This window comes from Lactuca serriola, chromosome 4, assembly GCF_051521515.1.
Source record: "Lactuca serriola cultivar US96UC23 chromosome 4, Lser_US96UC23_V15, whole genome shotgun sequence".
In the NCBI taxonomy this organism is placed as follows: Eukaryota; Viridiplantae; Streptophyta; class Magnoliopsida; order Asterales; family Asteraceae; genus Lactuca; species Lactuca serriola.
The window spans coordinates 190,940,683-190,950,215 of NC_136411.1; the positions used below are offsets into that span (position 1 = coordinate 190,940,683).

Here is a 9,533-nt window from a genome sequence, read left to right on the forward strand (position 1 = left end):
CTTCAGCTTACAAAATCATAGAACTTTTGAGAAAGTTCAAGGTAAATATTTCACTTTTAGATTCCATTAAACAAGTATTCTGATATATTAAAATTTTAAAAGAATTATGCATTTCTAAAGAGAATTTAGAAGGGAGTTGAAATAGTGCCCGTTGGATCATGATGAATTCAAACCAATGTCTTCTCCTATGAGCACTTCTCAACTACTGAGCCTTGCTAACAATCCATTACTTTCTGATCCAGCACCATATAGATCGACAAACCGTTGGAGCCCTTCAATATGTCACTTCGAGAGATGACCTTTGTTGTGAACAAAGTTTGTAAGTTCAAGCATGCACCAACTAAAAACTATTGGTCTGCGGTAAAATGAATTCTACGATATTTGAAAGGCATGCCAAAATTTGTTCTCTTTATCCGTCATAATCCTGGATCCTCGCTTCAAGCTTTCATAGATGCATCTTGGCAAACACAAGGTTTCCCCTGTTGAAGCCTACTCTGATGTTGATTAGGCAGGGGGATCCAAATGACCGTCGGTCCATCGACGAATACGTTATGTACTTTGGCTCTAATTTTATCTCATGGACCATAAGAAAACAACATATTGTTTCTCGGTCTTCTACTGAATCAGAGTACAAGGCTCTTGTTGATACTGTTCCAGAACTCATGTGGCTTGAAGTTCTTCTCAATGAACTCGACATCTCTATCAAGACAACCCCTGCACTTTGGTATGATAACTTAGGTGCTACATATCTTATTGCAGATCTTGTATTTCATGTTCTTACCAAACTTGTTGAAGTAGATTCCACTTTGTCAAAAAGAAGGTTGTTCGTGGCAAGCTAAACATTTACTTTATATCTATAAAATATCAAGTCGCGGATATCTTTACAAAACTTCTTTCAACGCAAAGGTTTATGTTTCTACGGTCCAAGCTTTAGGTCATTTCCCGTCCTCAGCTTGCGGGGGAATGTTAGACTATCAATTATATTTAGGTTAAGTTTAGTGTACTTAAGTGTAATATCAAACTCTCTCTCTCTCTCTCTGTCTCCCTCTTTCTCTCTCTCTCTCTCTCTCTCTCTCTCTATATATATATATATATATATATATATATATATATATATATATATATATATATTGTATCCTATACCATATTTTATAATTAGAAGCAATTACAATCTTCTCTTGTAATTTTTTGTAAGGTATGTACTATTTTGTAATTTTTCTGTTAGGTAGACTATTTTTAATTTTTAAAAAGATTGACATACTGTTTCTGTTAAAAAAAGTTACATAAGGACTTGTCAGTAAATTACAAGGACAATTTTTGTAAACTATTTTCTATAAATGGACCAAACCTATCAATATACAAAATCTTAAACATATGGACTATTTTTATATTAAAAAAAGAAAAATAAAAATAAAAATAAAAACCCTTATAAGGACCTTTTCTATACATTACAAAATTATAGGGACTAAATCTACTAAATTTCAAAACTTTTGTGGCAAAACTAAAAAACTAAGAAAATATACTATTTATGAAGGACCAAAATTGTCAACTTTCAAAAATATTGTGGCAAAACTCCAAAACACCAGAAGATTATTATTGGTAACACTATATAGTTTATTATATTCTTCATAATAACACATAGAGCCTCACCACAAGAAATTAGAGTTTTACCGGCGACCCGTAGCCGCTAAATGGTCGTTGCTATTGGTTCGTTGCTAATGCTCATTTGGTCGCCGTTATTACCTTCTGTCGCCACTAAAGACGTGTCGCTGCTAATACTATATGTCGTCACTAATGGCATCGCCGTTATTTATATGTATTTGTATACATAATACACATACAAAATACACATATACATACAAAAACACATATACATATATAATTTACATACAAAATACACATATACATATAAATGATCATACAAAAACACATATACATACATAAAAATACACTCAAGATACACATACACATACAAATGCAAATACAAATACATATACACATCTACAAACACAAAATACACATACAAATACACATCTAAAATATCAAAATTTCGTCATGAATAGTGGTGGTTGCGGTATACTCCAGCAAGAATGTTGGGGGTCTCAAAATTCCGTCAACCAACACAATTTTAGTTGGGAGAAGAGAAAAGGAAAAGAAAAAGGGGGGGAAATGGAAAGGAAGAGGGGTGAAATATCGAATATTTCGGTGAAATTCCGATGAGGTCGATGGTGGTTAGCAGAGAGAAGAGAGAAGAAGAGAAAACACGAAAGTAGATCAGGAAAGAAAGTGAAGACGAAGCTGATTTTATTGTCAACGCTCTTTAGCGGTGACGTCTGTAGCGGTCAAAAATATTGTGGCAAAACTACAAAACACCTGAAGATTATTATTCCTAACCCTATATAGTTTATTATATTCTTCATAATAACACATAGAGCCTAATGTGATAAGGAGGGTCCATTAATATGACATTTATAACAGTTGCATGGAAAAGATGGTAACGTTAATTTCTTATGAATAACCAACTACAATATGTGAATAATTTATAATGGTTGCATGAAGAAGACGAAAATATAAATTTATCGGGAATAAAAACCGTAGTCTTCGATTGGATAGACGATAGTGATAGAACATTATTGATAATAGTTGCATGCAAAAAGATGGTAATATTGCTTTTTCACGAATAACAACCATCGTCATCTGAGTACATGCCTATGATCTTTACTACGACATCCAAAACAGAATTCCTCACGAATATGAATATAGTGCCGGTAGACACATAGGCCCCAATACCATGACATTTACGGTTGCTGCATTGATAGACTTTTTTTTAATGACAAACTATTCATCGGAAGTCTAACCACAATATTCCAATGATAACGCCTAATACAAACTCATTTACAGAGGCAAACCCAGCCTATAAATGATTTCTAATGAAAACTTCTCATTCGTAGGACATAATTAGAAGAGGCAAATTTAATAGGTTCAAACTTGAACTCTCAACCTCAAATACATATGGGCATCAAATATTAAGGATGTGAAGCCCAATCATATAATCATTAATTCTATATCAAACCCCGATGCATCAATCCAACTAGACTGTGTTGCACGTAAATATGGTAATATAAATTGCTCTTAGATATATATATTTTTTTTTGAAACGGTAAATTAACTAATCTACTTCTAAATAACCACCTATATCTCCATAGAGACTTGAACCCTTGACCTTTCATATGAGAAAGTCACTCCATACCGCTAGGCCATTGGCCCTTTGGTATAAATTCCTCTTAGATAACTATAATTCGTGAGTAGACAACGAAGGTCCTTTAATATGACATTTATAATGGTTGCATGCGAGATATATTGATATTATTTCCTTATGAAAGATATAAGTACTTATGAAAATACTTGGGTTTTACTTTTGTTTGAAAACATATTCGCAAATGAATGAGCAAAAGTTGGAGCCAATTTATTAAAATCCAAAAATATATGGTACCACTTGTTATGGCAGAATAACTCGTTACATCTCAAAACAACCAATTAAGGTTTTGGTTTAGCTATAAGGAGTAATCCTCTAAATTGAGAGGGGTATAGGTGGTAGACCTTTCATTGATTTGTTTAATAAAAAAAAAAAAAGACAAATAATTAGAAAAAAAATAAAAAGAAATTAGGAAAGATAAAATATTCATTTTATGTCCGTCAAGAAGAACCAAACAAATTGAAAAAACAAATAGTAAAAAAAATTAATAATAAAAAGAACTAAGAAGGACAAAATAATAATTTTATGTCCGTCGCAAAGAACCAGATGAAACAAAACATTCCAGTGACAATCCGAATTAAATTTTAAAATATCTTTTAAACATAAAATTTAACAATTGAATCAAAGAATAACCAATATATAATGTCTTTATATATAATTTTTCAACTCGAAAGTTCGCTACTTTTTGTTTAGTCCCTAACTTATTTTTTTAACATAAAATTTAACTATTTATCAATAGGTATTTTTTCTTTATTATACTTGAATTGTAAGATTTGATGGTGATTTTGTGATTAGTTTAATTCAAATCTTCTTATAAAACCAAACAAGATGCTTGAAAAACTTGTCAAATAACCAAAATCAATTAACCAGTTTCTTTTCTATTTCTTTGTATCTTTATTATTATCAAACAAAACATTTATTAATTCTCTCTAATTTTCTATCAATCTCTCAACTTTTTCTCTCCTCTCCACAACTACAAAGTACAACCCCACTCTCCTCTCTCTTTCTTCCTCCACCTCCACCTCCACCTCCAGCTCAACTGCCTCTGCCTCTGCCCGTTTGTTCACAACCACCACATAAAACCCCTTCGTCCTGATAAACAACACCAAAGATACAAACATCCCGAAAACACAAACCACAGCAAACACAAAAAACGAATCCCTAAAGCAATGAATCCCATTGCAGGAACCCCCTCCTTTTGCTTCTTTATCATAAATGCTTCCAAGCACTCTCACAGACAATATATACGATCCAACAGGATTAGCTGCTGCAATGGTATTGAAAATTGTCCCCATATGTTTCACCCCAAAAATTTCAGACGTAATCGTAGGCATCAAAGACCACTGTGATCCATAACATATGCCGATAATCGCTGTACCAAAGTACAAATTCCCATCAAAGGCGATCCACAAATGGCCGAAGACCATCGCCAATAGTGTTATCGAGATGAACATCGGTCTCCCCCAGCCCCACTTGTGTAAAGAGAAATCAGACAGAAATCCACCACGGAATCTTCCTAGAAAGTTCCAGATACTCCATAGAGACAAAATTGTGTTGATTTTGGTTGTTGAGTATTCAAGAGACTGACCTATTTGAGTTACGTTGTTGATGGTGGCGAGACCAGAACCCATCGCACACACCATGGATGCAAATAGGAGCCAGAAGTTGACGGTGGTCATTGCTTGTAGCAGATTCAATTCCACCGCCGGTGGACCACTGTGACTCGCCACCACCTGACTCTCTGAAGCTACAATCAGTGCTTCTGTAGCCTCTTGCTGTTCGTTGGTTTGAGCTGTGCATGCGATTAGAAGGTGTGAAAGGATTAGAATACCAAGAATGATGGTTGTGATGACGTGAGCCCGTGATGAGAAGACGATTTTGTTTTGAAGGTAGAGTATGATGGTTAGATATCCGGCTATGGTGACTGCGCCTAGTGAGAATTTGTTTAGATGATGTTTGTCGTGAGTCGTGTTTGAGGGGTTTTCGTGAATGAGAAACATGAGAATGAGGGAGACGAGAGATGGAACCACGGCAAGCATTAGTATGAATTTGGTTGGTTTGCCGTCGAAGAACGTCAGGTAGATTTGTATTAGTATCGCTCCGCTTAGACCGAGAAAGCCCTGAGTAAATGAAAATTACAAAATTCTGTTATAACAGAGCATATTCATAAGATCATACATTCATACAGTTAATCAATGGCCTGAAGCTGCAAAAATTGAATTAATGGATGTTAGGATAATAGGATGTATGAAGCTTTTGTTGATCTTAGCCAGCGCTCATGAAAATTCGTAAATTGAGAATGTAGTAGTACCGTATGAAAGTTAAAGCGTATGGTACAACATTCCAATGCATTTGATTCAAATGTTTTGTATGAGTATATGATTCACGCGGCGGTTTTACGTTCACCTTAATCTGTAACTTTTGATTTCACCGATCATCGGAATGTAGAATCAAACGAAAAACAGATTGATCGGAACAAACTGTAAACATGCCGATAAGTAAAAATGCACAACCTGATTGATAATTGTATGAATTACCTTCATAATGCCGATAGTTGTTCCACCGTAATCTGGAAAATTCCTGACGGCGACGACGATATTTGCTGTATTGAAGAAAGTCTGAGCGTGTGACGCCATGAACATGAAGATGCACATGAGCAGGACGCTCGGCTTGTGAATGCGTCCGGTGATGGACAACCACATAAGGAAGTAACCGAAGAAGCACTGAGCCACTCCAAACAAGTAGACGATCGGAAGTCCGTATTTGAAACGAGAAGACGACGACGTTGAATCGCGGTGGTTATTAGTGACGGCGTGATAGAGGAGACCGGCTAAAACTCCGATATTAGCGCCGATGTCCTTGAAGACGGAGACGGTGTCGAGAGTCGATTGGTCGTAACCTTGGCTGGATTTGAGGGCGGCAGAGTAGATTCCGAAGGCGTAGGAGGCACCGCCGGTGCACTGGATCCATATGCTCGCCACTGTAGCTATCAATTTACTGTTTTCCATTTTTTTAATTTTCAGAAGTAGATTGTATGTATTTGAGATCATTTCCATTAATGCGTGTCTGTATCGATGAACAATAGTCTGGATGTATGTTTATAATGGAAGACGGAACTACACAGGTCGAGAGTGCGTGGTCAAAACGCGCCACCGCTGATATTTTTGGGAATTATTTGGAGGGGCACATACGTCATATGCCGTTAATATGCGTGGACACATTAGAAACTCGTGGGTTTACATCAAGTATAAACACTGGATATTTTCATCGTAATTTATAAGATATTTTATTTAATTACTTTTATAAATGTATCAATTAAACTTTTTAAATGGTTTTTCTGTTAGGAGGAATATTTTTTATATGTCCTTTGTTAAAAATCAAAATATCACATTTTTCCACTCAAAAATTAAAATATCATATTTATAACTCATAAGCTTTCAAAATCGTTTTTATCTTAATAAACTTTCAAATGTCTTATTGTTCATAGACATCAAAATATATATTTTTCAAAATCTTATTTTAAACCTTTAAAAAGTATATATATATATATATATATATATATATATATATATATATATATATATATATATATATATATATATATATATATATATATATATATAATTTTTCTAAATCCATGTATTTATCAATTTACTACTATACCATTTTCATAAATATTTAATTCCAACCAATGTTCTAAATAATGTGAGGCGTGACTTGACGGCAATGTCAAATCTCAAGTTTTTTTGAGACATGACGAGTCATGTCGTTTGTAAAACGTGACTTAATGCGACAAGTTTGTATATAATTAATAATTTCATATGTATTTTCTATTATTATTTATTTTTATATACATATGTGACTTAAGATAACATTTTATCAAAGCTTGGTGGCAAATACAAGCTTTGGAGCCATGATGCGCCGTAGCGGAGCAATGGTGAAACATTGATTCTAACTTTAAATACTCATCTAAAAAAATGCTTGTTGAAGTGATTTTTGAAATAGGAATAGTGATTTTTCTTTGTTTGAGATTTTTGCATATAGCATCAACGATTTTGATAGGACTTTGATTGTAATGGAGAAATTTTAAAATGCCTTTAAAATTGAATTACGTAAGACTTTAACAAGTAGTCGATTTTATGAATGATTAGAGAAAAAAGATTAAATTCACTGGACATTTAATTTATTACCTTTTAGTGGGATTTAATGTTGTCAAAATTCAAAACAAGAGAGTTGCATATATAATTTTGATTACTCAGATTCACCGATTCATGGAGCATGTTTGGTTTTGTTCTAAAAATATATGTCAATTTTTAGATGAGATTTTGAAGATCTATAAAATGAGTTGATGTTGTGGAATTTCTAAAGACAATAATATTCTATTAAAAAAGTTATTTTTTTGGGGAAATATGACATTTGAAGTTTATAAAGGGTAAATATCATATTTATATTTTTGGCTGCGTAAATATGAAATTTAAATATTAGGTTAGGTAAATATAATTTTTTGATGTTTAACAAGGACATATATGAAATTATCCCTTTTTGTTAGAATGAGTCTGAAAAAAGTTATAATTTATGGGAAAAACTAATCTAATTACCCTATGTTTGAAATTAGACGTGACAATTTTATCTCATTCAGTTATTCACACTAAAACGACTAGTGATGAACATCAAGTTGTACCAGACCGAGTACCGAAGAACTGAGAACCGATTTAGTGACAAATAAAGAACTGAAATTTGTACTGAATATCCTAGTTTCGGTTCGGTTCTACAAGGAAGTGTGATTTTTAGGGATGTTCAGTTTCAGACTCGCTCGAAACTAGACTAAGAACTATAGGACCACAAACCAACTTATTGCAAAATGGAGAATAAAGAACCAGATCGAGTCCCTCGGCTCTAATTATTTTTGGTATGATCCAGCCCACCGGGCCAAATGCTCATTCCTAAAAAGGACCGTGTGAAACATCCCAAAAATACAAGCCAAAAATTTCATTTTAACTCTTTAATAAAACCATAATTATCTTTCAACATATAAAAATTGTAAACTGTGTATCTCAAGACTAACAAAACATCTATCAAATATATCATGGTATAAACATCCCAGGCTGAACAAATGGTGTGTGCAATGCAATCTTCCCGAGCTCCTCTTTTGAAAATTGAAGCACCTGAAACCAAAAAGTGAAACTGTAAGCACGAAGCTTAGTGAGCTCCCCCAAAATATCACATACCATGCAATAACATATAAAGCACATACTAGAACTTGCCCACTGCATCGGACTGAAGTCCGAAACTGACTAGTGCCTCGCCCTCTGCATCGGACCGGAGTCCGGAACTAACTAGGGTCTTGCCCACTGCATCGGACCAAAGTCCAAAACTAACTAGGGCTTTGCCCCCTGCATCGGACCAAAGTCCAGAACTGACTAGAGCCTCGCCCTCTGCATCGGACTGGAGTCCGGAACTAACTAGGGCCTCGCCCTCTGTATCGGACCGAAGTCCAGAACTGACTGAACATAGCATAACATAATCATAACATATAACAATAACATATATACTGCATACTGCATCAGACTGCAGCCCGGAACACATAACACATAGACATGCCTGAATCACAAAGACATCAAGCATACTGAACTACTGCCATCTAAACGGGCTAACATTGTGGCCGTAGACCTATTCCTACTGGAAGGAAACTCACCTCGCACTGTTGAAACCTTGATGGTACACTTCTGGCTGCTATCTGACAATCCCCGCACTGCTGCTCCTCTAGCTCCCCGAACTATCAATACTACAATAATACTTAGCCCAATACAATAATCCTTCATAGGGTAGAATGACCATTCTACCCCTCCTAGTCCAACTTGATACATATTCTAAGGTCCAACACTGGGTAAGCTTCCCAAGCCCACTAGTGACCCACTAATGGCCCAATTTGCTACATTGGGCCCAATCCCTTAATGGGCCTTACCCTAAGCCCAATTATATATATATATATATATATATATATATATATATATATATATATATATATATTCATTGGTCCATATTAATTGAACCTGATGGCCCACTATGGCCCAAAGGCCCAAAAATCAAAACACATCCCACACCGAGGCCGAATACGCACAAAGCCTAACTCTGTTGAGTACGATGGGCGTACTCCAATGTACGTTAAGCGTACTGGCCTGCTAGTGACTACGTTGGGCTTACCTGCACGTACGCTCAGCATAATCCTCCTGTTAAGACACTTTTCCATTAAGTGCTTGATACTCCACTCTAGAGG

General features: G+C 35.0%; 1 protein-coding gene across 1 annotated transcript; it reads right to left on the minus strand.

Annotated features, from left to right (window-relative positions):
• Positions 1-4,185: 4,185 nt before the first annotated feature.
• Positions 4,186-6,267, minus strand: LOC145099083 (protein NUCLEAR FUSION DEFECTIVE 4-like). Its single transcript, XM_079036670.1, has 2 exons — positions 5,794-6,267; positions 4,186-5,376 (listed from the first exon to the last, which is right to left on the minus strand). Exons 1-2 carry the CDS (start codon positions 6,262-6,264, stop codon positions 4,186-4,188), a joined length of 1,662 nt encoding a protein of 553 aa, XP_078892796.1. The 5' UTR covers positions 6,265-6,267.
• Between the last annotated feature and the right edge of the window lie 3,266 nt (positions 6,268-9,533).

Bases quoted from the DNA above. Each gene is read 5' to 3' on its own strand.
- LOC145099083 (XM_079036670.1), bottom strand. From the start codon at position 6,264: ATGGAAAACAGTAAATTGATAGCTACAGTGGCGAGCATATGGATCCAG. The intron at 5,377-5,793 runs GTAATTCATACA...TCATTTACTCAG, and splicing joins CAACTATCGGCATTATGAAG to GGCTTTCTCGGTCTAAGCGG.